This window comes from Sparus aurata, chromosome 17 (assembly GCF_900880675.1).
Source record: "Sparus aurata chromosome 17, fSpaAur1.1, whole genome shotgun sequence".
NCBI lineage: Eukaryota > Metazoa > Chordata > Actinopteri > Spariformes > Sparidae > Sparus > Sparus aurata.
The window spans coordinates 3,988,544-4,015,039 of NC_044203.1; the positions used below are offsets into that span (position 1 = coordinate 3,988,544).

A 26,496-nucleotide genomic window follows, 5' to 3' on the forward strand; every position below is an offset into this window, starting at 1 on the left:
ACTGGTGCCATCAACGTTAATTACTCGCACCCAGGCACCCAGGCACCAGGTTGGAGAGTCAGAGGAGTGTCATCTTGAAAATAGGGCAATGACTCACTGGAGAAAAGGTAGACTTATTAGCTTAAAAAAACTTATAATAGATTTTATAAGTTCAATAGACCATTTGCAAAATATTGATGGCCAGCTAATAGTCGGCTGCATATATGAAAAAAAACCACCTAACCCTGAAAAAATTCTAACAAAAGGTTTCTCAGTTGTTTTTTGTAGCATTGGGTGTCCTTAATAACATACTTAAAGTTTACTAAAGTTTGACCACTAGAAAGGTGTAATTTTCAAGATGGCGTCCAAGATGGGCAGGAACCCCTAAAATATCCTAACTCCTTCATTATTTGACCTAGCCATGTAATCTTGGTGTCTAACCCCATGTTTTCTGGGTGTATGAATCCATTGGACTTGTCTAAATTGCACTGACATGATTACATACTTGGAATACATGATTTTGTGAGATTACTGTAAGGTTTTATCTTTGTTTGGGGTGAACCAGAGATGTAAATGATTTAGCCTATGTTATGTAACGCCTACTCAGTAGTTTTTGGAAACATACGCGCTTTGCTAAAACACAAACTTGACATTCAATGTGAGAGTTATTGCACCCAAAAGTAACTTAAATTGGAGTTGTATAACTTTGATCATAAACAAGTCTAAATTAACCCGAACAGAGGCCTGTTTGTGAAACCTCTAAAATGGTCACTCATTTCAATTTGAATAAGGTAATACATATGTAATGCATCCTCTATAGATGTTTTTGAGTCTAAAGGTGGCATTATACTAAACCCAACAAAACTAAATTCACAATGTTCAGCAATTCAGAAGATAGTGGAGGAGAATACTGACATGTGATATTGCTTGCCTCATTGAAATTACAGCACAAATGCTTAGTGTCATTTTATGGGGGTGTCAAAAGAACATTAGACAGATTTCTTTTTTTTCGTTATAGATTTTATATACAACAATCAAAGAACCAAAATAATATCCAAACATAACCCACTCACAATAAAAAAAAACTACCACAATAAAACAACAACATAAATTATTACATTCGGATCATACCATTTTTTGCTATGACTTATATTGACCCAGAACACTCATAAAGGCAAATTATATATGAGATTGCCAGATTTTTAAAAAGTCTGAGGATCTGCCTTTACTGCTGTAATATATACTGTCCAGTGTGAGGTAGCTTGAAAGTTCATTCCACCAGTGCACTATTACTGGGGGTTCAGATTCTTTCCATTTTAAAGTTATACATTTCCCGGCTGCGAACATAGCAGAAGGATATACCTACTTTGATGTTTATTCCACTTGTCAAACATACTAGTTATTCCCAAAAGGCATAAACGAGGTGACAATGGAATGGATACATGTAAACATTGAGATATTAACTGGATAACAGAATTCCAAAAAAAAAGGAGAGTGAGTCACATGATCAAAACATGTGAAAAAATGTTTCTTTTTGTTTCTTACAACGCCAGCAGAGAAATGACATCTCACTGTTCACTTCACGTAACTTCTCTGGAGTGTAATAAATCCTGTGTATCATCTTAAATAAAGCTAGTTTATGCCTTAAATTGTAAGAGCATTTATGAACTTGCCTACTAACGTAATACCAATCCTCTTTCTGAATTTCCATTTTGTTCCCACTTTTGTCTTACATTATCATTATTTACTACAGAACAATCTATAAAGACATGATATCAATTAGAAATAACTTTCTGTTTGTCCTGCTTCTTAATGTTTAATATAGAATCAATTTCTGATGGTGTGGTTTCTTGAAGCGAACCATTTTCAATATCTAATGCATGTCTTATTTGAAAAAATCTAAATAAATGGGAAGGAGGGAATCCATATCTCTGTTGCAGCTGAGCAAATGAAAGAAATGTCCCATTATCAAACAGATGACACAATTCTTGGATACCTTCATCACACCATCATTTAAAAGTGTCATCCATACAGGATGTAATACTTGGGTTCTTCCAAATTAGAGAAAAGGGAGAAAGAAAAATCTTATAGCTTAACAGTTTATGAGACAACTTCCAAATGCTGAGGCTGTTTAAAATAACAGGATTCTTGGTAATTTTATCCACTACTTTGAACTCAATATATAGTAAATGTTCCAAACTGTATGGATACATATCAAAGGATTTTATTCTTTTCCATGAACATGAAATATTCTGAAAATTCTGAAATAAATATAAAAACTTAGGAAACACAGACATTTTAACTATGTTAACTCTACCAATCAGAGAAATTGGAAAAGGAAATTAAAGGTGTCTTCCCGTTTTCTCGGAATAAACATACCCAATTACTTGAAGTCCGTGTAAAGCAAATTCAGCCATTTCTTCTAAACACATTAAAAAGGTCATAATTGTATTTTCTTAAAACATGTAAAAAGCCATTCAACCATTTAGAATTTAATTTTGGAGCTAGGCTCACAAACTGTGTTTCAAAATTTCTGTGTTCAGGATTTAATGGGTGGGTCAGAAATCATGGATAAACCCGGCCCTGCTGCGGAAGCAGTATACATTCAGCGCATTTGCTTCGGTGGTTTTTCCGCTTGCTCTCGAGTCTTGGATAGCATCTCTTAGAATAGTTTGCAGCTAGCTAACCAGTCAGCTAAACAGTCATGTCTCCTCCACATCACTTGTGCATCTTTCCTGGATGCCACAGTGTGCAGGGTAACGGCGCTTTTAGCTTATTTAAGTTTCCTAAGGACAACAACGTAAGGAAACGGTGGATCGATTTTGTCAAGAGGAGCTACTGTGGAGAGTTCAAAATCACCACCATCACCCGTCTCTGCAGTGTCCACTTTACCCCCGATAGTTACAGCAACTGTCATCAGGTAAAGTCTGGATACCTGAAGAGTCCATTGATGCTGGTCAGTGGGGCTGAACCGACCCTCTCCGTCCCCGGCTTGGACGGCGCATGCTCTCATCTCCGCCGCCGGCATTACGATTTTGTGCCCACCTGCGACCGTCCATGCCCATGTAATGTTAGCAAATTTTACTGCATTTAATCATGACATGGTTTGGCCTCATTCCCTGAGCGGAGTCCATCTGACAGCACAATGATAATCTACAGGTAATATTTTATGTGCACCAAGCTATGGCACGGAATTATATGTAGACTGGGGTTTTACATTTGTGTGTAATGTAAAACATAGACTGTGAGGAACGAGGCTGAGCACTATCAGTGTCTGACTCAGAGTCAGTTTCTGGCTCTGATGGTTCAAACAGGTCGGGCTGGGTCCGTCCGATGATGCTGCTAGCTTACATTGTTACTGTAGGTTACGTCCTTGTACAGTACACGGAGGCTCCCCTCCCGCGCGTGGGCATGGCTCCAGTGCCTCTAACTGACACGCCCCCAGCGTTTGACAGCAGAGAGAAGTGCTTGTTTTTCCATGATTTTGAGACCAAATTTTATATACTTATCTCTTTCAAATTTGGCTCAGTGGTCAATGACACATGTTTCTGTGGTGTGACAAACTCATAACACAACTTTATTTCGGCTTTACACGGACTTTAATACTTTTAGTAGACCATTTCCAATCAAGATGGTTCCTCAATAAAGTATGGTCGAAATTCAAAATTGGCATTATCTCTGTTTTATCCCAATTAACCTTGTAGCCTGATAACTTCCCAATTTTTTCAAATAGATATAACATAAATGGCATAGAATTTAAGGGGTCATGGAGATGTAACAAAATATCATCAGCATACAGAGATATGAGATGTTCCTCCTTCCCAATCATAATTCCTTTGATATGATCATGAGACCTGATCATTGCAGCTAACAGCTCAAGAGCAATGGCAAACAATGCAGGGGACATCGGACAACCGAGAGAGCAGAAATGTTTTAAGAATAGTTGGTGTTTATCTTTACAATGGCCATAGGAGAACGATAAAGACTTGATGTCCAGTGCCGAAACTTAGGACCAAAATTAAACCTTCTAAGGACAGACGTAAGATATTTCCTTTCAACTCTGTCAAATGCTTTTTCAGCATCGACAGAGAGAATAACATTTTGAGAATTTAATTAATTTGTATGGTAAAGAATGTCAAAATACCTGCGTAAATTGTCAGTAGAGGTTCAACCACGAACAAACCCAGTTTGATCTAGATGAATAATACTAGGTAAAACCCTTTCAAGCCGGAGTGCTAGAACCTTGGCAATGATTTTGTAATCTACATTAATAACTGAAATTGGCCTATAAGAGGCACAATGGAGAGGATGTTTATCTTTGTTTAAGAGAAGGGTTATAGATGCCAAACATAAAGACTGAGGGAGACAGCCTCTCCTAAAACAAGCATTGATCATAGCAAGAAAAAGAAGCAATAAATCATTTGCAAATTGGCTATAAAACTCAATTGGCAGGCCATCTAAACCTGGTTATTTGCCTTTTTGAAGTTTTGCCATAGCAGACAGGAGTTCTTCTGAAGATATATCTTTTTCTAAACTTTGTCTATCAACTTGTGTTAAAACAGGCGGCAAAATGTTATCCCAAAAGGATTTACACTCATCCGGCTCAGATTGTGATGTAGAGTTATACAATTCAGTATAATATGATTTGAAGACACCATTAATTTGAATCTTGTTTTCTAATTTTAACAATTGTTCTATCTTCTGATTCCTTTTGTATCTATCTAGCTAGTAATTTGCCTGCCATTTCCCCTTGTTCTAAATAAGATAACTTTGATTTCTTCAATGCCAATTTGCTAGCGTAGGTATTAATGGAGTTATATTTCAATTTAAGATAATCTGTCAGCATTAGTAAATTAGGGTCCTTGGTTAAATAGTGTTGCCTCTCCAAATTAACTATATCTTGTTCAATGCATTTCAACTCATTTGTTGTTTTCTTTTTTAAAGATGAGGAAAAGGCAATTACACATCCTCTAACATAAGCCTTCAGTGTGTCCCATATTATTAATGGGAATGGGAATGAATCTATTCTCGAAATTGTACTTATTTTTCACATAAATATGCTAGTAACCAATTGCTTTAATATATAATTGTACTTATAATCACTTATCTATCATGCAAATATGCTAATTAGAATATTACATGGCCAAAACATGTATCAGACACCAGTGTTCCTGGTCTAGGAGAATACAAAGGAGTAATGGTCATTTAGGGACCTGACGGCCGCCATTTTGAAAATGGGGCCTTTCTTGGAGTCAAACTTTGGTAAACTTTTAGAATGTTTTTAAGTACATCTGATACTACTGTAAACCACTGAAAAACCTTTTGTTAGAATTTTTTCAGGGTCAAACCATATTTGCAGCTGACTATAAGGTTATGTAACATATCAGTAGCTTAATTAATTGGGCCCGGTGCCAACTCAACTCAGTGTCGCTAACATGAGTAAACTAATTGATAGCATTAAGCCGATATATACACGCCATAATGTAGCTGCTGACTGCATTTTCAGATGAGCTTCTTCAAATATTTCTCAAAGAAGAGAAAGACACCTGATGAAGATGACACTAGTCAGGTATCATTAGCCTTTTACTGACTCAAATGATGATGGTTAGGTAAAAAATTGTGTTCACACTTGTAATCAGATGTGATGTGAGTGTAAATTATCTAACGTTAATGTTTTATGTAATAGTATAAGACAAGTAACATTAGACAGGGAGGAGCAGTGGAACAAAGTGAAGGAGAGCAGAGTGAAGGAGCAGGAGAGCAAAGTGATGGTGCAGGAGAGAGAGATGAGAGTAAACCTAAAGGGAAGCACAGGCTATCAGGCTGGGACCCTAAATTAAATTAAATTAAAATTTCATTTTATTGTTGTATTTTTTGTTATTATTTTTAATTTTTACATTCAGCCTTTAAAAAGCCATTTTCCATGCCAGCCATTCAATAAAAGGGGGATTATGCTGGGCTTAAAAGTAAAATCTGCAGGGACTTCCGGTGGTGACGATGTAGGAGACAGTCGCTTGGAAGAGGTCTCCTGATTGAACTGCTAATATATCCCTGTAAACATCACAATTGAGTCGGGAAAGTAACAGATAACAGTTACAGCTCCAACCGGGTCGTGAAATGAGTGGTTCTAAATTGAGAGCCAGTAACACAGCAAACTTTCCAGTTACTCGCGGAGTGGCGACTACTGTAGTTAGCAAACTTGCTAAAATGGCGGCCGCGAGCTCGGGCGACAGCGGCACACCTGGCTCAGTCAAAGACTCGCTGGACATTTTATCAACGAGCCAGTTGGTTTCCGAACCTAAGAAGCAACGAGCATCCCTTCTGAAAGACATGTCAGCGTTAATTCAGGAGTCTGTTAAGCCACTACAGACCTCTGTGGATGCACTCCACGAGACGGTGAATGACTTCAATGGCCGCCTCACCGCTGCAGAATCTCTGGCTGGGGATAACTTTGAGCGTATAACTATCACCGAAAAAACTGTGAAGACGCTGCAAGCTCAGAACAAGTCTCTTCAAGACCGCCTTGACGATCTTGAAAACAGGTCCCTCCCCAAACCCCCGGAGCTCGAGAGGGCACATCGCTCCCTAGCCCCTAATCCTGGACCGGGAGGTGGACCCAGGCCTTTTGTGATATGCTTTCATCGTTTTCAGGAGAGGGAGAAGGTGCTTCGCTGGGCCAGACAACATGAGCTTAAGCACCGCGAATCAACCCTGCAGGTATACCCAGACGTCGGCTCCATCACTGCAAAGAAGCGAGCCGGCTTCAACAAAATCAAGCAAGCCCTCTACCAGAAAGGAGTGAAGTTCAGGCTTCTCTTCCCTGCTCGCCTCCAAGTTTCGTATGAGGGTGAAACTTACACTTATGAGACGCGCACGCATTTTATAACAAAGGGGTATGGATAAAGAACAGGGCACTGTATAGTGTTCCCCACTGTCACCCACACTTGGATCTCCCTGCCTCGCCTGTTTGGATGAGGCAGTTTGCTCCTGCCACTGTGTGCTGCCTTAAAGACTTACTGTTTTGCAGACATCTTCAGCGGGCGTCATGGTGACCATGGAAACGGGTAGGCACGTGGCCGTGTTTACTCTTATCATGCCCCAGGAGCGATGTGCATAGACCTGTTATATTTTGCTCGTCACAGTGGGGACTTTGTTTACTTCCAGTTGTACAATGTAGGTACCATATATGATTTTATTATTATTACTATTTATTTATTTATTTATTTTTCTTTGTCCTGAGTATGTTGGTAAACTTGTTAAGTTGGTTTCAGTGAGACCTCGGTTCGACTGATGTGCCTCGGATGCACTCATATCTATCTCATATAAGGCGTTGACTATTAGGCACTTTTCTTTTCAACCTCACTACCTTTTGTTGTTTGCTTTTATTTATCTGTACCATGTGCTGTCCCGCAGTTGGGTTTATAAAGTGGGATGTTTCTTTACTTGAGGCACATATTGAGGCAAAACTTACTGATGGCCTGTTTTTCCTAGTTAAATGTTAAGACTAATGTTGCTTTTCTGTAATCATATGTTGTTCCTTAAGAAACATGGTGTATATTTTCCAAATTGTTCACTGGGATGACCTCTTGAACAAGAGAAGTTTATGAAAGCAGAAAGTGTTATTCTGTTGGGATTGAAGATGTGGTTGTATTTGGTTTGTGTAAGGTTATGGGGGGTGGGAGGGCTGTGGAGGGATGCCTTAAGGTCTCTTTTTATGTGCGTTTGTTGTTTTTGCTATATGTTTTGTTTTCTCCCCCTTTTTCTTTGGCTCGGGAGTCACGTCAGGTCTGGGAGAGTTATTGCTCCATGTTTCCTTATGACATGACGAATCAGGGTAAGAATCTTCACTTTATCTCCTGGAACCTTAAGGGCGCCAACCACCCCACTAAACGTGACAAGGTAATGACTCATTTAAAGCAACTCAGGGGTGATATTTTCTTTCTACAGGAAACTCACCTCTGCTCATCAGAGGTTAACCGTATCAAGCGACCCTGGATAGGGGATGCAAGTTCCCAGTAAGGGCAAGGGGTGCGGCTATTCTCATACATAAGAGTGTTCCATTTGAGTTATCGAACTCCATTGAAGACCCTAATGGTCGATTTGTAATTATTTCTGGTAGACTATGTGGCATGCCTGTGGTTATGGCCTGTGTTTATGCACCAACATGGGATGATGATAAATTCATTTCAAGCTTTTTCTCTTCCCTCCCTAAAGTTGATGATCACTACTTAATTATTGGTGGCGACTTTAATTTAGTTCAAGACCCCTCCCTAGACAGGTCTTCCTCTAATCCTCAGGTGTTATCCAAGTCATCCAAAGTCCTTGACACATATAAGACCAGTTTAGGTTTATTTGACCCATGGAGAGCTAAATCCCATTCAGACAAAGCTTTTTCCTTTTTTCACACGCCCATCATTCATTCTCTCGGATTGATTTTTTTTCTCTTGGATAATTATTTTTTATCAGAAGTTCACTCATGTGAGTGCCATAGCATTGTTATTTCAGACCACGCCCCCGTATCTATTGAGATTGGCTTTCCTAGCCGTGTCCCCCCTCCAGACAGTGGAGACTTAACTCCTCCTTGCTGGCCCAGGCTTCCTTTAAAGAATTCCTTCATTCGCAGATCTCCCTGTTCTTTGACACTAATGACTCTCCAGAGATCGCACCCTATGGGAAACTTTTAAGGCGTTTATGCGTGGGCAAATTATATCATATGTCTCAACCTTAAAGAAGGCAGAAAGGGAGGAATCAGAGGCACTCAACAGGGAGATATTTAGAATCGACAGTGTATATGCCTTGGCTCCCACCCCTGCTCTTTATAAAGAATGCCTTCAGTTGCAATCCAAATTTGACTTGTACTCCACTAGTAAAACACAGGAGCAGTTATTTCTTGCTAAACAACGTTTCTTTGAGTCTGGCGATAAAGCGGGGAAGTTATTAGCTCATCAGGCCATGTAGCCAAACTATCCAGATTGATCCCTAAGATCAAATCTGCGGCAGGTGTAGTTACCTCGGATCCTGTTGAGATTAATAAGATATTTAGTTCTTTCTACTCAAACCTCTACTCTTCATAATGTCCTCCAGATGTTTGGAATGGCGATAACCCTCTAGATAAGATTATCTTCCCTAAAATAAATGTGGATTTGTTTAGGGAGCTGGGAGGCCCAATCACTATCAAGGAAGTGCAGGAGGCGGTTATGTCACTTCAGAACGGTAAAAGTCCAGGCCCTGATGGGTTCACTATTGAGTTTTTTAAGCTATTCTCTGACATTATTGCTGCAGCCCTCCAGAGAATGTATAATGAATCCTTTGCTGAGGGCCATCTCCCTCCCACCCTGTCGGAGGCCTCCATTTCTCTCCTGCTTAAGAGTGACAAAGACCCTCTCATGTGCGGTAGCTTTAGGCCCATCTCCCTCTTAAATGTTGACCTAAAGATCCTGTCAAAGATCTTAGCCCAACGCCTACAACAGGTCCTACCAAGTATAGTATCAACTGATCAGACGGGTTTCATGCTTGGAAGACACTCATTTCATAACACAAGGAGGCTCTTAAATATCATTAGCTCTCCTGGTTCGAAAAAGTGATTATCTCACTAGACGCAGAGAAGGCCTTCAACAGGGTGGAGTGGAGCTTCCTTTTCTTTGTTCTGCTGAAATTTGGTTTCAATCCAGAATTTATATCATGGATTAAATTGCTTTATTCCAGCCCAGTCCCCTCAGTCCACACAAACAGACTTCAGTCTGCCTCATTTCCCCTTCATCGTGGAACCAGACAGGGCTGCCCCCTCTCCCCCCTCCTATTTGCTATAGCTATTGAATCTCTAGCTATCTGGCTGCGTCAGGAGAGTGGGTTTGAGGGAATTACCAGAGCTGGGAAGGTTCATAAATTATCGACCTCCTCCTTTTATACATGTCTAATCCAGCTGCGTCTCTCCCCGTGGTTCTAAGGATCTTTGACAAATTCGGATTTTATTCAGGCTATAAACTTAACCTTAACCCTCTGGGGTCGATTGACGCTGGCGCGTCAAAATCACGTGACCAATTTAAGCTGACGTAGCAGCGAAACGGCGCATCTGTGAGACTCCGTTCTGACTTCATGAGTTCGAGCAGCCTTCAAACTATATACCAGTTTTTAAATCGTGTTGATAGGCCAAGTAAAACCGGACATATGATAAATACTGTACGCCACACTTTTTCGTGAATATTGCTGTCACGTTTGATGCGCGTTTGGCGCAGGAAGAAGCGATAAAGACGGGCGATTCACAACGAAAGTGCTTGCAAGAAGGAAATGTTTGAAAAAACAATCATGTGACACCTCTTCCTATTTCCTATTGGTGGAAAAGTGCACCGTCTAAACCAATCAAAACACGGCATTTGGTTGCTAAGGAAGTGGGGAAAGTTGTGGGAGTTGCGGCGGCAAAAGAGAGACAGTAATATTGACGGAGATAGCGATAGTGATAGCGAGATTTGTGATATTTAGCGTGTTTTGAGTGTATGGTTAGCGTGTTTTGAGTGTATAATAGTGTGTAGTGTAGTGTGTTTTGTGTGATCAGTGTGTAGTGTAGTCGTCTTTGAGTTTTGTGCGCCAAAACGATGAGGCGACTCCTGAATGTGGAGCGGGCAGTGCAGCTCTTCTTTGAGCTGGATGGAGCTGAAGAAGACGCTGAGCCCGAGTCTGAGCCAGAGAGTGAGGACTCTGACGGAGAAGTGGATGATCCAGCTTGCGTTTTGGATGAGGAGAGAGAGGAAGAGGAGCCTCCGATGTCCACACAGAGCGCTCCTCGCAGGTCTGCGCAGCGGAACGGACGGCGCGGCGCGCCCACGAGGTCCCGATCTCCGCTGGCTCAGGCAGCAGAGACACGCCCTCGCTCTGAGCCCTGGAAGACAGCGGAGGATGCTGACGCTGCCCCAGCAGTGAGCCGTTTTCAGCCAAGGAGAACACCAGGAGTCCAACTAGAGACACTTTCCTCCTACAGCCCAAAAGACCTGTTCATGTTGTTTTTTGCCACTGACACAGTCAGGACAATCTGCAGCAATACAAACAAAAAGGCTGCAGAAAAAAAAGAATTGGGCTGTAAATATCAGTGGACTGACGTGGAGATGGAAGACTTATATAAGTGTTTTGGTCTCCTTGTATACATGTCGTTGGTGTCTCTGCCAAGTCTCCAAGACTACTGGAGACAAAATCACATTTTGTCGGTGCCCCTGCCAGCCAAGGTGATGTCCAGAGACAGGTTCAGATCCATATTATGGAACATTCACCTCAGTGATCCTGAAGAGGATGTAGAGAACGAGAGGAAGAAGGGGACCCCAGGCTATGACAAACTGTTCCGAGTCAGTATGATGAGATCCTCAGTGCCTGCCAGGCCTATTACCACCTGAGGAGAGAGCTGGCGGTGGACGAAAGGATGGTGGCGACAAAGGCGAAGACTGGCATGACACAATATATGAAGGACAAGCCGACTAAATGGGGGATGAAGCTTTTTGTGTTGGCTGAGTCGTGCAGTGGCTACACCCTCAGATTCAAAATATACACTGGCAAGACAAATACTGCGAGTGAGCATGGCCTGTCTTATGATGTGGTCATGAATCTTATCCAGCCATCCTGTCTCGGTACTGGGTACCATATTTATATGGATAATTTCTATAGCAGTCCGAAACTGTTCATGGACCTGGCCAAGATGAAATTTGGAGCGTGTGGAACCTACAGGGAGAGCCGACGGGGATGCCCAAGAGGGAGGGCAAATGCGCTCACGAAAAAATCTGAACGAGGATCAGTGAGGTGGATCAGAGAGGGCCCACTCGTCTTCGTGAAGTGGATGGACACGCGAGAGGTGTCTGTGTGCTCCACCATCCATCCTGCGTTTTCTGGGGAGACAGCACAGAGAAGGGTGAAGGACAGAGCTGGACGCTGGGCTGCTAGAGAGATTCCCTGTCCCACACCCATCACGGCCTATAATAAGAACATGGGAGGGGTTGACCTGTCAGATCAGCTCATCCAGTATTACTCCACACACCGAAAAACTGCGCGCTGGTACAAAACTGTGATGCTTCATTTCCTGGACATTGCGACCACGAATGCATTCATTTTGCACCGGGAGATGAGCAGTGCCAGGCAGGTGCAGGCCATGACACACAAGGACTTCATGGTGGAGCTGGTGTGTCAGCTGTGTGGCATGGACAAGACAGGCATTCCCCAGAGCAGGACAGCTGATCATGTCCCTGTGCCCATTGACACAGCCCCAGGTCCTGGCCAAAAATCCACAAAGGGCAGGCTGAGGTGCCAACGCTGCCACCAGCTGGAGAACAAGAGGAGGGACACACCCTGGAGATGTCAGGCCTGTGATGTGCCTCTCTGTCTTGTGCTGGACAGGAACTGCTTTCAAGAGTGGCACAAATAATTTGGTGGCATCCTATTGTGGCACCTGATTGTTTTGTAAATAGATTTTTGTACATTTGTAAAAAACGCCTGAGGAATTGCCTGCATTTTAGTGTAAATAGTTGTATATAACTTAGTTTTTTGCAAATCTTGTACATAAGTTTTGAAGATTACAATTCATATTTGCATTTCAAGTGATGAAAAGGGTTCGTTAAACATGTTTGTGGTTTTCACATTAAAAAATGTAACTTTTTCCTACTCGGATTTTATGATTTTTGGGTGAATTTAGGTCCAGTGTGTTAATATAGTATATCAAAATGAAAAAATAACTGCAAATTCATAAATGTGAGGTTGTGCTGAAAGAAATGACACCACACAAGGCAAGATAAACAGTTTTTAAGGTGAAATATAAAGGTAAAATCAAAAGTAGTCAAAAACGGCCAATTATACCCCAGACCCCAGAGGGTTAACAAGAGTGAACTTCTTCCCATCAATTCTCTGGCCAAAAATATACCCCCATCGTTTTTCCCTTTTAAATATGCTACAGATGGATTTAAATATCTGGGAGTGTATGTCACATCCAATTAATCGACTTTTCCCCAAAAATTGTTCTCCCCTCCTTGAGAGGTGTAAATTAGACTTCGACAGATGGTCTTGTCTTCCGCCGTCCCTAGTAGGTTGTGTTAATTTAGTTAAAATGGTTGTTTTACCCAAATTTCTATACCTTTTTTCACATATCCCCGTCCTTATCAAAAAGTCCTTTTTTAGATCGCTCGATCAATTAATAAGTTCCTTCATCTGGGGCAATAAAAATCCACACATCAGAAAATCAGTGCTACAGCTCCCAAGAGTTCTAGGTGGCTTAGCATTGCCCAATTTCTTACACTATTACTGGTCCTGTAATATTCATAAACTTCTATACTGGATTAACAACTCAGCAGATGAAGAGCGACCTGCATGGGTGGATATGGAATTGGGATCCTCTAAAATCTCTCTTCACTCCCTGGTTTGCTCCCAACTCCCTTTGTCTGCCTCCAAATTTACCTCGAACCCAGTGGTAGCTCACTCTGTTAAAATTTGGATTCAAATTAGGAAAAGCCTAGGCCTCTATAGAACCTCAGACCTCTCCCCCATTGTAAACAATCACCTATTTCTGCCTTCTTGCACGGATTTGACTTTTCGGATTTGGTTTGACAAAGGGATATCTAAATTTAAGGACCTTTATAACAAAGGGACTTTATGTCCTTTTCTGAGCTCTCAAATACATTTGACTTGCCTAAATCCCACCTGTTTCGTTTTTTTCAGATAAGGCATTTTGTTCGGAATCAGAACCCCAAATTTCCGAGTCGACCCCCGGAAACTCTGGTCGACTCATTATTGTCCCTTGTCCCGGAACAAAAGCGGCTAATTTCTAGCATTTACAGCCTTATCAATTCAACTATTGACATCCCAGCGTCCGGTCCCAAGGACTCTTGGGAGCGAGAACTTGGAACCACTCTTCCTGATGATTATTGGAAACAAGTCTTACGGTTAGTTCATTCCTCTTCAATCTGTGCGAGACAAAGCCTCTTACAGTGTAAAGTGGTACACAAAGTTCATTACACTAATCTGAGGCTGTCTCGGATTTACCCCAATGTAACCGACTCCTGTAATAGGTGCAAACAATCCCCAGCCGACCATTCCCATATGTTCTGGTTCTGTCCCAGGCTTGCCACATTCTGGTCGGAATTATTTATTTATTTATTTATTTATTTATTTTTCAACACTTTTACTTCATTTACGTGTTTATTTCAGTGTTTTCCTTATTTATGTACCTGTTTTGTTTTATGCACATCATACTCTTCATTTGTCAATACTGGATTACTTTGAGAACTGCTCTCTTTAGGGTATGGTGGGATTGTGGGAGGGATAAAAAGAATGGAAGCCCTCTCTGTTACATTGTACTGTCATGCTATTGTCTGTGAAATGGCTCTCAATAAAGAAAGTCAATCAAAAAAAAAAAAAGGTAAAATCTGCAGTCAAGTGTAATTTGTTTACGCAGCCACGGCTCCCCGGAGAGCCTGCCCCCACTGCTGAAAAAAATCCTAGAGGAAACACTGCAGTAGCAACATTTTTAAAGCACAGTCCAACCAACTTAACTGATCCCACTTTACCTCAATTAACTCAATCACTCTAACCTGCTGAATCAGTTTGGTGTGTTCACTTCAATATTGAACCAGGTGGTTAGTCAGTCTGTAAAAGCTTATGAAGGACGAAGATTAGTTTATGGTCTTATGTGGTCACAGCTACGCACTTCACTTCACCTCTGCCATCTTGTGCAATTATCCTGTGCAATAACACTTTTTTTTTTCTTACATATTCATATTCTTCACTGAGTCTGTTTATTCAACGAGTTTGTTTATTTCAAACACTGTATTTATTTATTTATGCATTCAGCCTTCAACAAGGCAATAAACTACAGTTTATTTAAATGTATATAATGCACATTTACCTCTGTATACAATGCACACTTACCTCCTGTATATAATGCACATTGCCTCCTGTATATAATGCACATAGCATATAGTCCTTTCTCTATTGTATCTTTCTCTTCTATCGAAACCTTTTTTAGTATTTTTCAAGTCTTGTACTTACTGTATGTCTGTCCAACTCCTACTGTAACAAGTGACATTCCCCGTTGTGGGATGAATAAAAGTCTAAAGTCTAAGTCTTCATTGTAAAACTGTGTGACTGTATTCCACTCACTTGACTCACTCAGCCACTCAGTTGTTTTAATATACAACCATACAATGTATTGTGGTGGTGGCATATTGCGTTTTGAGAAGTTACATGCTCTTCTTTTACATTAAGTGGAATTCTGGCTATGTCAGATCAGGGGCATCTGGCATGACATGCTGCCTCTGCAAGCCCCTGAAGAACTATAACTAACCATTGTTGAGTTAAAATTAAGACAGATCCTGCAACTGCATGGCAGTCGCCATGTCGATCCAGTGTTTGCATGGTTGTTGGACGGTGTCAGACGTGAATAGCTGGAAAGCGTTGCATGCCCTCGTGTCAAACTATGCCTGTAAAACTACCTGCTGTGTGCAACTCTGTTTTTTGTTCTGTCCTCCACACGACTTCATATCCCACTGGCCGTGTGTCAGAAGCCGAGGCTCATGCCTGCCTGATGTTTCTGACTTGCCCAGATTGAGTTTATTTCTCCTTGATTGTTGTGCTTTTACTGTAGTAGGCTACGCAGTTAAGGGTTTTGTATTTTCTGAGTGCGTTTACTGTTAATATTTCCAACTTTGTTGTGCTGTAGATCCCAAGTCTGCACAGGGTGTTTAGCTTTGAAAATTGACCGGATGGACTATGCTGTTACGCTGTCTGGCTTGATCTGCTCTGTGTTATCAGACAAGACTGCGGTCTGCTTCTGTCAATAATATTCAGGGCGTATTCCCCACAAAGCGGACAGTCACTTCTTGAACACTGCTGAATAGTACCGTAGAGCAGCTGGTGGAAACACAAACATTTTCTAGAATGTTCCTGTGACTATATCTTGGCCACAACATTATGCAAACGGTAGCCATGAATGTACTAACGTAGTACATGCAGGCTGGTCTAGGTAAACTCTTAAAGTGAAATGAACGACGGCACATTGTTTTACCTCCCAGATTCGGATGTGTCCATCTGTGCCTCCTGTCAGCAGAAGGGTAAGGTCAGGACTGAACCTGACCACCTTCTGGAGTGGGTCTTGAGGGTTCAGGTCTGATTGCACTTCAGCCAAAACAGCCACAGAAATGTGAGCTGTCTCATCCTTCAAATTGGGCATTTCTCCAGACGCTGCAGCTCCATCTTGTCCACCTTTGTCTCCTTTCCCAGCTCGCCTCCTGGTATCTCCCTGCTGTGCACTGTTCCCTACCGCACAGATGACACACAGTTTTACTTACTAACAAATATCTCAATGGGAAACATAAGAGCTGTTTTAACTAAGACACATATTAAGAAACACAGTATATGAAGAGAAGTGGTGTGGACATTTTTCAATTATAAGATACTTCGCAATGGCAATGTGGAAGATTCTGCATCGATGCAGAGACAGAGCATAATCAAGAGTCTGCAGCTTATGTTGACTGTTGATTATCCAGCCTCTGCTGGACAATAAAGCTGCATTGCGACATTGCTCTAATGCTTTGAAATATGTGCAATATTTATTTCTTTTAGATGCTTTATCTTAAAGCATTCCCCTCCCCCGACTGATGAGAAAACAATATTACTGTAGATCACAACAAGGTGTAAGGCACTGCTGATGGATACATGTTTTGTTTTGTAAAAACAGCTTGCAGCTTTTATTTTTTAGACTGCTGTAGTCAGAGAAAGGGAATTTAAATGATGAAAAAGTAGCACAATTCCATATTTTTTGGGACTGCCAGGCAATAAGACCTTACTGGGAAGAGATCCACAAACATATCAAAGATGTATTTAATGTAAACATTCCATTTAAATGTGAAACTATGTATTTGGGCAATATAATCTTGATCCCTCCAAACATCTCAGCTTGGAGGGATCAAGATGGCGGATGGACGTGGGCGGCGAGGACAAGACAAAGACGAAGATAAGGAAACAAACGTGTTGCTGAAGGAGATGATATTGTTAAGTACGAAGATGGATAATATTGAAAAACAGTTCAGTAGCAAGGTTGACAGCGTGTATGGTTCCCTTGGAAAAAATTATGAAAGCTGAACTGAAGAAGTCCGTTAAGGAGATACAAGAAAATATTGACCTGGAAATAGGTATCCTAAAGTCGCGACTGGATTCACTTGAAGAAAAAATACAGACAACTAGCTCCAAGCCCTCTGATAAATTTGACCCTGATGTGTCGATTGTGATACTGGGTCTGGCCTACGATGAAGGGGAGGATTTGAATGGAAAAGTAAGAGAGCTACTGGAGAGTGGTTTGGAGTGTGAACCTGTGCCAGAAATTGCTGCGGTGCTGAGAATGCGAGCGAGAGGACCCGGTCCAGGTGTGGTGAAAGTTGCCTTCGCTAATGTGGAGGACAAGGTGGCGGTGCTCAGGTGTAAACAGAGGCTGAAGAGCAATACCCAGTTCAAAAGAGTTTATTTGAGATCCGCTAAGTCTCACACGGATCGGATTCTCGAGTTCAACTTTACAACGCTTCTCCAGGAGATATGCTGGAAAAGGTTTTTACATCACGGGGAACGACCGCCTGATGAAACGGACCTATGCCGAGGCTGCAGCGGCTGCTGCCGTCCGAGCAGGTTCCCCGGCAGCAGGTGGGAGAGGCTGAAGAGGAGCTGCCCAGTCTGTAAACACAGGTGACCCCCCTTGTTTGTCCCTGGTTCACTGGAATATTAATGGCTGGACTAATTTGAACTGTGCACTCAGGATTTCATTACTACAGTCTCTAAACCCTGATATTATTTCATTAAATGAATCACATTCACGATGGGATGACAAGATTGACTTTGAAGGTTACTCCTGGTTTGGTCACAACAGGATGCTGCATAAAACAGCTAAAAAAGCATCAGGAGGAGTTGGCATTTTAGTTAAGAACTATTTGCTGGATTATTTTAGAATACAAGTAGTGGACAAGTCTATGGACGATATAATTGGAGTACGTTTGGAGCATCGGGAGCTGCAGTATAGTCTAGTTATCTTTTCCTACTATCTACCACCAGAGGGATCTACAAGAGGACGGGACTCAGTTACTTTTTTGACTCATCTGCTGGCCCAGGTTTACTCCTTGGAAGCTGATGTCATTTATCTATGTGGAGACTTTAACAGTCGTATTTCAAATAGTTAAAGATGACTGTATTGGGGATATTGATAATGTCCCACCTCGAGTGGCCATAGACCTAAGCATGAACAGTCACGGGGAATCACTCCTTGAATTTCTCAGGGATTGTAAATGCTGTGTCCTAAATGGCAGAATAAATCCTGATACTGACAATTTTACATCTATATCATCAAGAGGTAGAGCAGTGGTGGACTATATAATAACCCCTCACGATTGTTTGGAGACTTGTATTGATTTGAAAGTGATAACTTCATCTGAGATTTTGAGCATCAGCCCTGTTTGTATTGACCTTATCGGAGAAAAAAGTAGGCTACCGGACCATTCTCTGTTAATGTTAAGTTTAAAATTAATGCTGCTATTGAGTTTTGTTCTTCTGAAAATGATTCTGGGATTAATTTATTTCAAAGACGACCTAGAATATTTCCAGACAACTTTCTTTCATCTAATATGTGTCGTATGGCTCTGCTGGAACTTATGGCTAACCTAGAAGGTCGGGTGATAACGCAAAGTAATATTGATAACTGGTATGGATTATTTTGTGATATAATGGATAGGGAAATGAATACGAATTTATCAAGAAAATCTTTATCTGGCCAGGGAGGAATACATTTCAAAGTGGATAGGAATAAACCATATTGGAATGCAGAACTCAAAAAACTTCTGAATGACAAGAGACAGGCTGAGAGGGAATTTTTGAAATGTAAAGATCCAGCTGTTAGAAAGCAACTTAAAGATCACTACAAACAGACTCAGTCTAACTTTGATAAGAGAGTTAGATTTTATAAAAGACAGTTTAGAAGAGGACAAGCATTACATCTAGACCGATTGCAAAGTAACAATCCACAACAATTTTGGAAAGAAATTAATGAATTAGGTCCTAAGAAACTAAAGAAAATCCCAATGGAGATCTTATTAGATGATGGTGACACTGAAAATAAAAAAGAGCTTGTGCTTGAGAAATGGAAAACAGATTTTGCAAATACATTTTCTGGACATCTTATTCCACCTGGTTTTGATGACCTGTTCTTAAGTAATGTTTGTGATTCAAATTGTATGATGGAGTTGGCTATGGATATGCCAGGCTATAGTGTAAATACATTTTTGAATCGGGATATTACTATAGAAGAAGTTAAAAAAGCTTTGGACAAAGTAAAATTGAAGAAAACACCTGGCATAGAAGGCATCCCAAATGAAGCCCTGAAATCTCCATATCTTCTTGAAGTCCTCTTTTGCCTGTTTCAGACATGTTTTGACTATGGTATAATTCCATCACCATGGTATAAATCTATCATTAAAACCTATTCCAAAGTCAGTAAAGAATGATCCCAGAATACCTCTTAATTACAGAGGCATTAGTCTCCTAAGTACAGTTTATAAGGTATATTCTAATATACTGAATTATAGGCTTACTCGATATTTGGAAATGAAACAGTGTCTTGTTGATGAGCAGAATGGGTTTAGAAAGTATCGTGCTTGTATTGACCATATTCATTCAGTGTCAACTATCACTAGAGCTAGAATCGCCACAGGTAAACCCACTTTCTCATGTTTTGTTGATTTCCAAAAGGCATTTGATTGGATTAATAGAGATTTACTTGCCTTTAAACTGATGGAAACAGGGGTGGATGGTAGGTTCTACAAAGCTATTCAGAGTCTGTATGGTAGCCCAGTTGCTTGTGTTGAGATCAATGATATGTATACTGATTGGTTTGAAACCCCTTTTGGCGTGAAACAAGGTGATATTCTTTCTCCAACACTTTTTGCATTGTTTGTGAATGATTTAGCTCTACAGATTAAGAAAAATAATCTGGGTGTATGTTTGGATGACACTTATTTAGGTATTCTATTATACACGGATGATATTATTTTACTGGCAGAATCTGAGTCTGATTTACAAAATATGTTAAATTTGGTTAGCTCCTGGTGTCATAAATGGAGATTAATGATAAATAAGAGCAAAACACAGATTATGCATTTTAGAAACACAGGCATGGAAAGAAGTAAACAAACATTTTATTTTGATTCAGTTCCCTTGGAATATGTTAGCTCATATAAATATTTAGGTTTCCTTCTGGATGATTTTATGACGTTTGAAACTGGTTTTAGGTGCCTTGCTGATTCAGCTGGGAGAGCTTTGGGATCAGTTATTAATAAAATTAAAGTTTGTAATGATTTGGGTTACTTTACAAATACTCAACTGTATAATGCATGCGTCTCTCCCATACTGAATTATGCTGCAGGAGTATGGGGATTTAAAGAGCCCAAAGTTATAGATACTATACAGAATAGAGCTGTAAGATATTTTTTGGGTGTCCATAAATTTGCCCCAATTCCAGCAATAGAAGGAGATATGGGCTGGATTCCAGGATGTGTACAGCGAAAATGTGAAATGATTCGATTGTGGAATCGACTAAACAAAATGACAGAGGATAGAATAAATAAAAAAGTATTTATATGGAGTAAATTACATAGCTCCCCCTGGTCAAAAGAAATGTACTCTATTTTTGAGGAGGTGGATATGGTGTGTATTTATAGGAATAACTTGTGCTGTAGTGTTAACTTAATTAAGGATAAGCTTCTATTGAAATTTGAAGAGAAATGGTTTGAAAATGTTCTATTAAAACCAAAATTAAGGACATATATGCAGATTAAATCTAATTTTGGACCTGAATTATATGTTACATCACGTTCACAGAGAAGTCAAAGATCTTTAGTTGCACAGTTGAGATCTGGTATTCTTCCTCTGGCCATTGAGGTTGGTCAATTTAAAAATACTCCCGAGGAGAACAGAATATGTGAAATGTGTGAGCTAGATGAAGTAGAGAGTGAGTCTCATTTCCTTTTATACTGTACAAAGTATGATGATTTAAGAGAGGTATTATTTCATGAAATCTATGGACAAAACCCTGAAATATTTTGGTGCTCTGATGAGCAGAAGCTGGAGTGGTTGTTTAATTTCAATGTGTTTAAAACTGCTAGCTTTATTTCTCAAGCCTGGAAAAGACGACAAGTACATTTGTTTAATTAATTTTTGATGTGCTGATGTTATTGTGCTGATCCAGTTGTGCTCTGGATCTGGTTTGGTTCTTTCTTTTCTTTTTTGGTGTCCTATAAGCCCATGCGGGCTGGGCATACACTGTATGCATGACACAATAATAAAAGTAATTCATTCATTCATTCATTCATTCATTTATATAATGTGTGAAACATGGAACATCAAAGACAAAAAACTGCTGGCTATACTATTGGCGGCCAGTGAAAAATCTGTAACGAGGAAATGGTTAAAAGCAGAACCTCCCACCACTGATGAATGGATCGAAGTTGTCTAAGAGATTTATGTTATGGAGAAAATATCTTTTTCCCTCAAAGTTGAAAAAGAAAAAATTATAAGATCTGGACCAAATGGACTGAGTATGTAAAACCAATTAGATCTGATTTCATTTGAATGCACTTGTGCTTTGGGTGAACCTGACCCTTTTTTTTATGTGATGTTTTGAGTGTCAGAAGTGGTGCGCTCCCCGGTTCTGTTTTGTTTTGTTTGTTTATTGTTCGCAACTGGGAAATTAGTGGTCCGTAAAAGAAAACCCCATAAGGGCAATATGGATAAATCACTTAAATTTCTACATCCATCCTTTCCTTTGTCCTTGAATAACTACGGCTGTAATTGATATATGTGATGGAAGTTTGCCTTTCTAAATAAGGAGAGAATTAAAAAAAAAAAAAAAGAAAGAAAAAGTAGCAATGTACAGTAATTCAGATCACTGAGATGCATCGAGAAATAATTAAGAAATTGTCATGTTATTGAGAATTTCTCTACTTTTTTAGAAAGGCGTTGGTGTCATCACCATCACACTTTTTCTTTTTTCTGGCCGTTAAATATTCACCATATTTTTGTCTCCTATGGATTATGTCATCACCCACAGCCTCCTCGCTCTGATGTCCCGATGTCAAATAAAAAACAAACGGATAGTAGACAGCAAAGGGACAGTGTGGATCACACAGCGGTGGTGGTTAAGATGTTGTTGTCATAGAAACAAGAGGCACATGCAGCGCTTTTTCTATCAGTGCACAAACGCCTTATCACGGCTACGTAAAGATTAACACATGTACTTGTAATCATTTAATCATATTTTTGTTGTCCTGTAAGTAAGCAGGTAAATCTCACCATCTTTAGCAGCAGCTTTGCTTCCTTCTTCCTGTGTGCAGTGTTTAAAGCTCATCACAGAGCAGGTCCCGTCCTGTCCTGCAGCAATCACACCATTACCTACAGCCATGTTCATGGTGGCGCGTGTGTCCGTATCATGAGAGTGAAGGAGAGTGGCACTGTACTGGTGCTCTCCAACCAGCTGTAGATCCAGGAATTGCTGAAACACACAGACATGAATCTGCTACTGCTGCTGATTAACACACTCTCATCATGCCTATCATCCAGGGAAGTGGACTACAAAGCCAGATTAATGCATTAGAAAAGTAAATTGAGTCTAAAACCAGGATTTTCAATGTCATGAAGTTAAGGTTGTTCCGAAATCAATACCAGTTTCAGAAATGCACCAAATTCTGCTTAAACCTTTTGGGTCCTGATTTGCTGCCAGGTCTGTTTTACATTGCTGGTTTTGCATCTAATATAACACTGGTTAGAACATGTTTAGTCTATAGGTATTTATCACAGATAATAATCAATTAATAAATTTTGTTTAACTATGAAGCCAAAAATTCAAGTGATTTCCACATATCCTTAAATATGTGACATTGTCAGATCTAAAGGCAATTCTTGAGTAAGATGTTTAAATATACTGTATCAGGTTTCAATGTGCAGTTTTCATGTTAGAAATAAACAGGAGGCACTGAGAGGTAAAATAATTCTATTAATTTACAGGTTTACATGATCAGCATTCCTCCCTTGTCTTACTGCAGCAAAAGTGTTGCTCTATGCTGTAAAACCTTTTTCTATATTTTTCATTGCTCCTCATTACAACAACCTGTGCCTATGGAATAAGAAACCCTGAGTTAACAAAGCCAGTTGATAACCACTGTCTTGACACTGATCACGACTCAGGTTTTAGGTTTTGTAGACCTTATGCAAATAAAGCCTGGCTCTCTCAAACTCGGTTGCTAGCATAAACTTTAGATTGCCATTCATACACTAAACATGTTCTAGTGTTGGTGGTGCAAGTCGAGTACCATTAAATATTACTTTGCAGTCTATACGTAGAGTCCAAAAGTTTGAGACACCTTGAAAATGCCATTCTCCTCATAACACATCCATAGCACCACCTACTTAGCAAGATGTTTGGTCAAATGTATGGATTACAAAAATATCTTTGTGAATGTTCAGTTAACACTTAAAAGAATAAAGTGATAAAAGTATATGACCCACACACAGACGTGTATTAATAAAACATTACAGTGAATGTCAAACTGCACTTATTGAACCAAGAGTAAATGGAACCTTCACTGATGCGCAATTACTGTACTTTCTGGCACACTGGGGCAGCAGCAGTGACGCCCTGTGGTAGACAGGCAACATTACAAAAGGAAACCCACAATCAAAATGCTGGAACTAAAGTTCATTTCAGTTCACAAAACCTAGCCACTCTGTGGCACTCCTCAGTTTTGCCACTCCCTTTTAATGCCAAAGTAACTACTACCGCGGGTACTTGTGATGTGCCAACACAGTCGGGTTCGGGGACGGCTAGAGATCAGAATCAGTACACTAATTCACATCGATGCCTTGCTGCCTTACAAGTTTCTTCTGATTTGACACACTACACGACTTATTGTCTTTATCTTGTACAAAGTGAATCCACACTTTTGACAGTTTTCTGCAGTTCACCTTTGCACTGTGACTGCTGTGACCCGCTAGTCATGCACTCCAGCCTGGTGTTGCATCAATTTAACAGGACTTGACTCCTAGCAGATGAAGAAAGGAAGGTAGCCAGACAAGCCACGGCCTTGCAGATATATGTAGCCTTTGTTTGCACTAATTATTTTTTTGCGTCACGTTAAGGATGATGCAGCATCTTCTCACACAATGTCCCGCACCCTAGCAAGCACAGGACTTGAGTAAAAAACAACGGTACTCAGACCTTGCACGCTTCAGAATCTCAATATATGGAGTTGCCACTGAAGCTTGCCCATAGACAGATGCGTTCGAAATGTTTTTGTTTGTTATTTCAAAAGGAAGGAAAATTTAATGTTCCAACTAGGAATGCCAACTTTGTTAACAGGCACATGACAATAGGCTTCTCAACCTCTGGTAAACAGCGTACACATAATACAACTGAATGCACAAATACAGTATGTTCTCTTGATCCTGAGTACTTACCACAGCATTCTTTATGCCTGTTTTGGAAGCCCCTCCTCCTCCTGCTGTGATCACCAGCCCTGTTTTAGGGTCCACTTTAATGGAGTATAAGGGGAAGGGGGCTCTGTACAGGTCTGGCACCCTCCTCTTCCCCATTGTTGCTGTTGTATTGTCACTCACACGTCTTCTTAAAACCACTGCATCCAACCACACCTGTAGAAAATAGAGAGCGTCAGTTTCTCAGTGGTATTCACTGTCCACCCCCAAAACAGCCATCTTTAGGGGTGTTTCTTGAGGGCCCGTTCACAGTTATTATTCTTCCACTGAATGTTAGCTAAAAGAAACATAGTGGAATGAAGGAATCAATGAAGCTGCATACTTGTATATCAGCGACATAATATGATGCACATCTGTAGGAGCAGTTTTTATGTATGTTGGAATATCAACAACATATTATTGCCTCAAAAGAGCTGTGTAGTGAAGAAATGAGAAAACAGACAAAATCAAGCAGTTACTCAATTAATCAGCTATTTGGGGCATTTTCTTTTTCAAGCAAAAATAGTAAACATTATGTGGTTCCAGCTTCCCAAATGATTTGCTGATTTATTTAATTGTGACTTGAACATGTTTTGTTCTAGATATGTGAAGAGGTCACCTTGTGCTCTGGGAAACAGTGATGGGGAGTCTACACTCACAATAAAGGGTAAATGGACTTGCATTTCTATAGTGCTTTTCTAATCTGCTGACCACTCGAAGCGCTTTACAGCACTTTCACGTTCACCCATTCACACCAGCTCATCGGATGCAGTCTGAGGATCCGTATCTGGACTGGCTGTCTTCAAATATTGGCGTCACAATATCTGGTGTAGAAACTGAACGTAACAAGTCAGTTGTCCACCAGTCCAGTATATTTGGTTACCTAATAAATAGGCGACTGATATTTCCAGCACAACCCCTTTCATATTCTAACAACCTAAATGTAAATTAAATCAAGTGTATTAATAGTTAATCACTGCAAAATATTGTCATGAGACAGCAGTGTATAAGAGGTAAGAAGTGACAGAGCCACTGAGCCTGTTACGTGGCCTCATTTTAAGCACATTAAACTGTCTGAATGATGACAGAGTTAGTGCAGACACTGCAGCACACTGTCCACTTTTCTTCTCCTCCCTCCTCTTCGGCGCTTTCACTAACTGTAATGTTGATGTCAGTCATCGAAGACCTGTTCTGTGGATCTGTGCTACCTATCGACATGTTCTACTCGGCTCGGTTAGGGTTAACGCAAGGTAACGTCAGCGTAGCATTTCTCTAGTGCAGCATAAAGTGTACCTGGGCCAACACTGTAACGTTAGGGCCAACGCTAACAGTTAGCAGCTGACATAATAAGCACCAACCTGTCACCACCAGCATGAGGTAAAACGATTGTGACAACTATACATTACAAAACATTTCTGTTTTGAACAGTAACTTAAGAAAACACCAATGTTATATTGCAAACACAAAGTGCAGAGTTCAGAGTCAACAACGATGTCAACACAGTTTAGCTGCAGCAGTCAGGACTGCTAATGTTAGCACTGCAGCCCACTAGCCTACCAGTGATTAAATTAGTCCCCATACCTGTCCAAATGCCCCGTTCTGTCTCCCGTTATTATTTTATCAGACAGCCCAGTTTTAATTTAAATGATTCCATTGTGGGCAATTAATGGCAGCGGCTTATGATGAAGATGCTGAGCTAAGAGCTAGCGGCTAAAGACAGCTCGACAGCCACTTCCCTACCTACACGTCAGCAGCCAACGCTGCGTCATGACGTCACCATATGAAAGCAAGCTTTTGTTGTGTTTATTTTTTTGCCGAAGTTTCTCTGTGTGGAAGACACAGTAGACAGATCACAGTAAATACATGATCTGAACTGTTATTTTCTTGAAGAGATCTTCAACAGATTACAAATAAAACCTAAGTTGATTTTTAGATTTGCTTGACTCCTCAGAGAAGCTTATGTGGGATCATTGGCTGTCATTGTATTTCTTGACTTTT

The 26,496-nt window shown here is 40.5% G+C and overlaps 1 protein-coding gene across 1 annotated transcript in view; it reads right to left on the bottom strand.

Annotated features, from left to right (window-relative positions):
* Positions 1–26,264, bottom strand: part of preb (prolactin regulatory element binding) — a 33,041-nt gene extending 6,777 nt beyond the window's left edge. Inside the window, exons 1-4 of the mRNA XM_030394096.1 lie at positions 26,080–26,264; positions 24,484–24,675; positions 22,324–22,522; positions 16,007–16,257 (exon numbers count right to left, since the gene is read on the bottom strand). Of these exons, the coding sequence (XP_030249956.1) occupies positions 16,007–16,257; positions 22,324–22,522; positions 24,484–24,618 (585 nt within the window). The 5' untranslated portion in view covers positions 24,619–24,675; positions 26,080–26,264. The remainder of the gene's footprint in view (positions 1–16,006; positions 16,258–22,323; positions 22,523–24,483; positions 24,676–26,079) is intronic.
* Between the last annotated feature and the right edge of the window lie 232 nt (positions 26,265–26,496).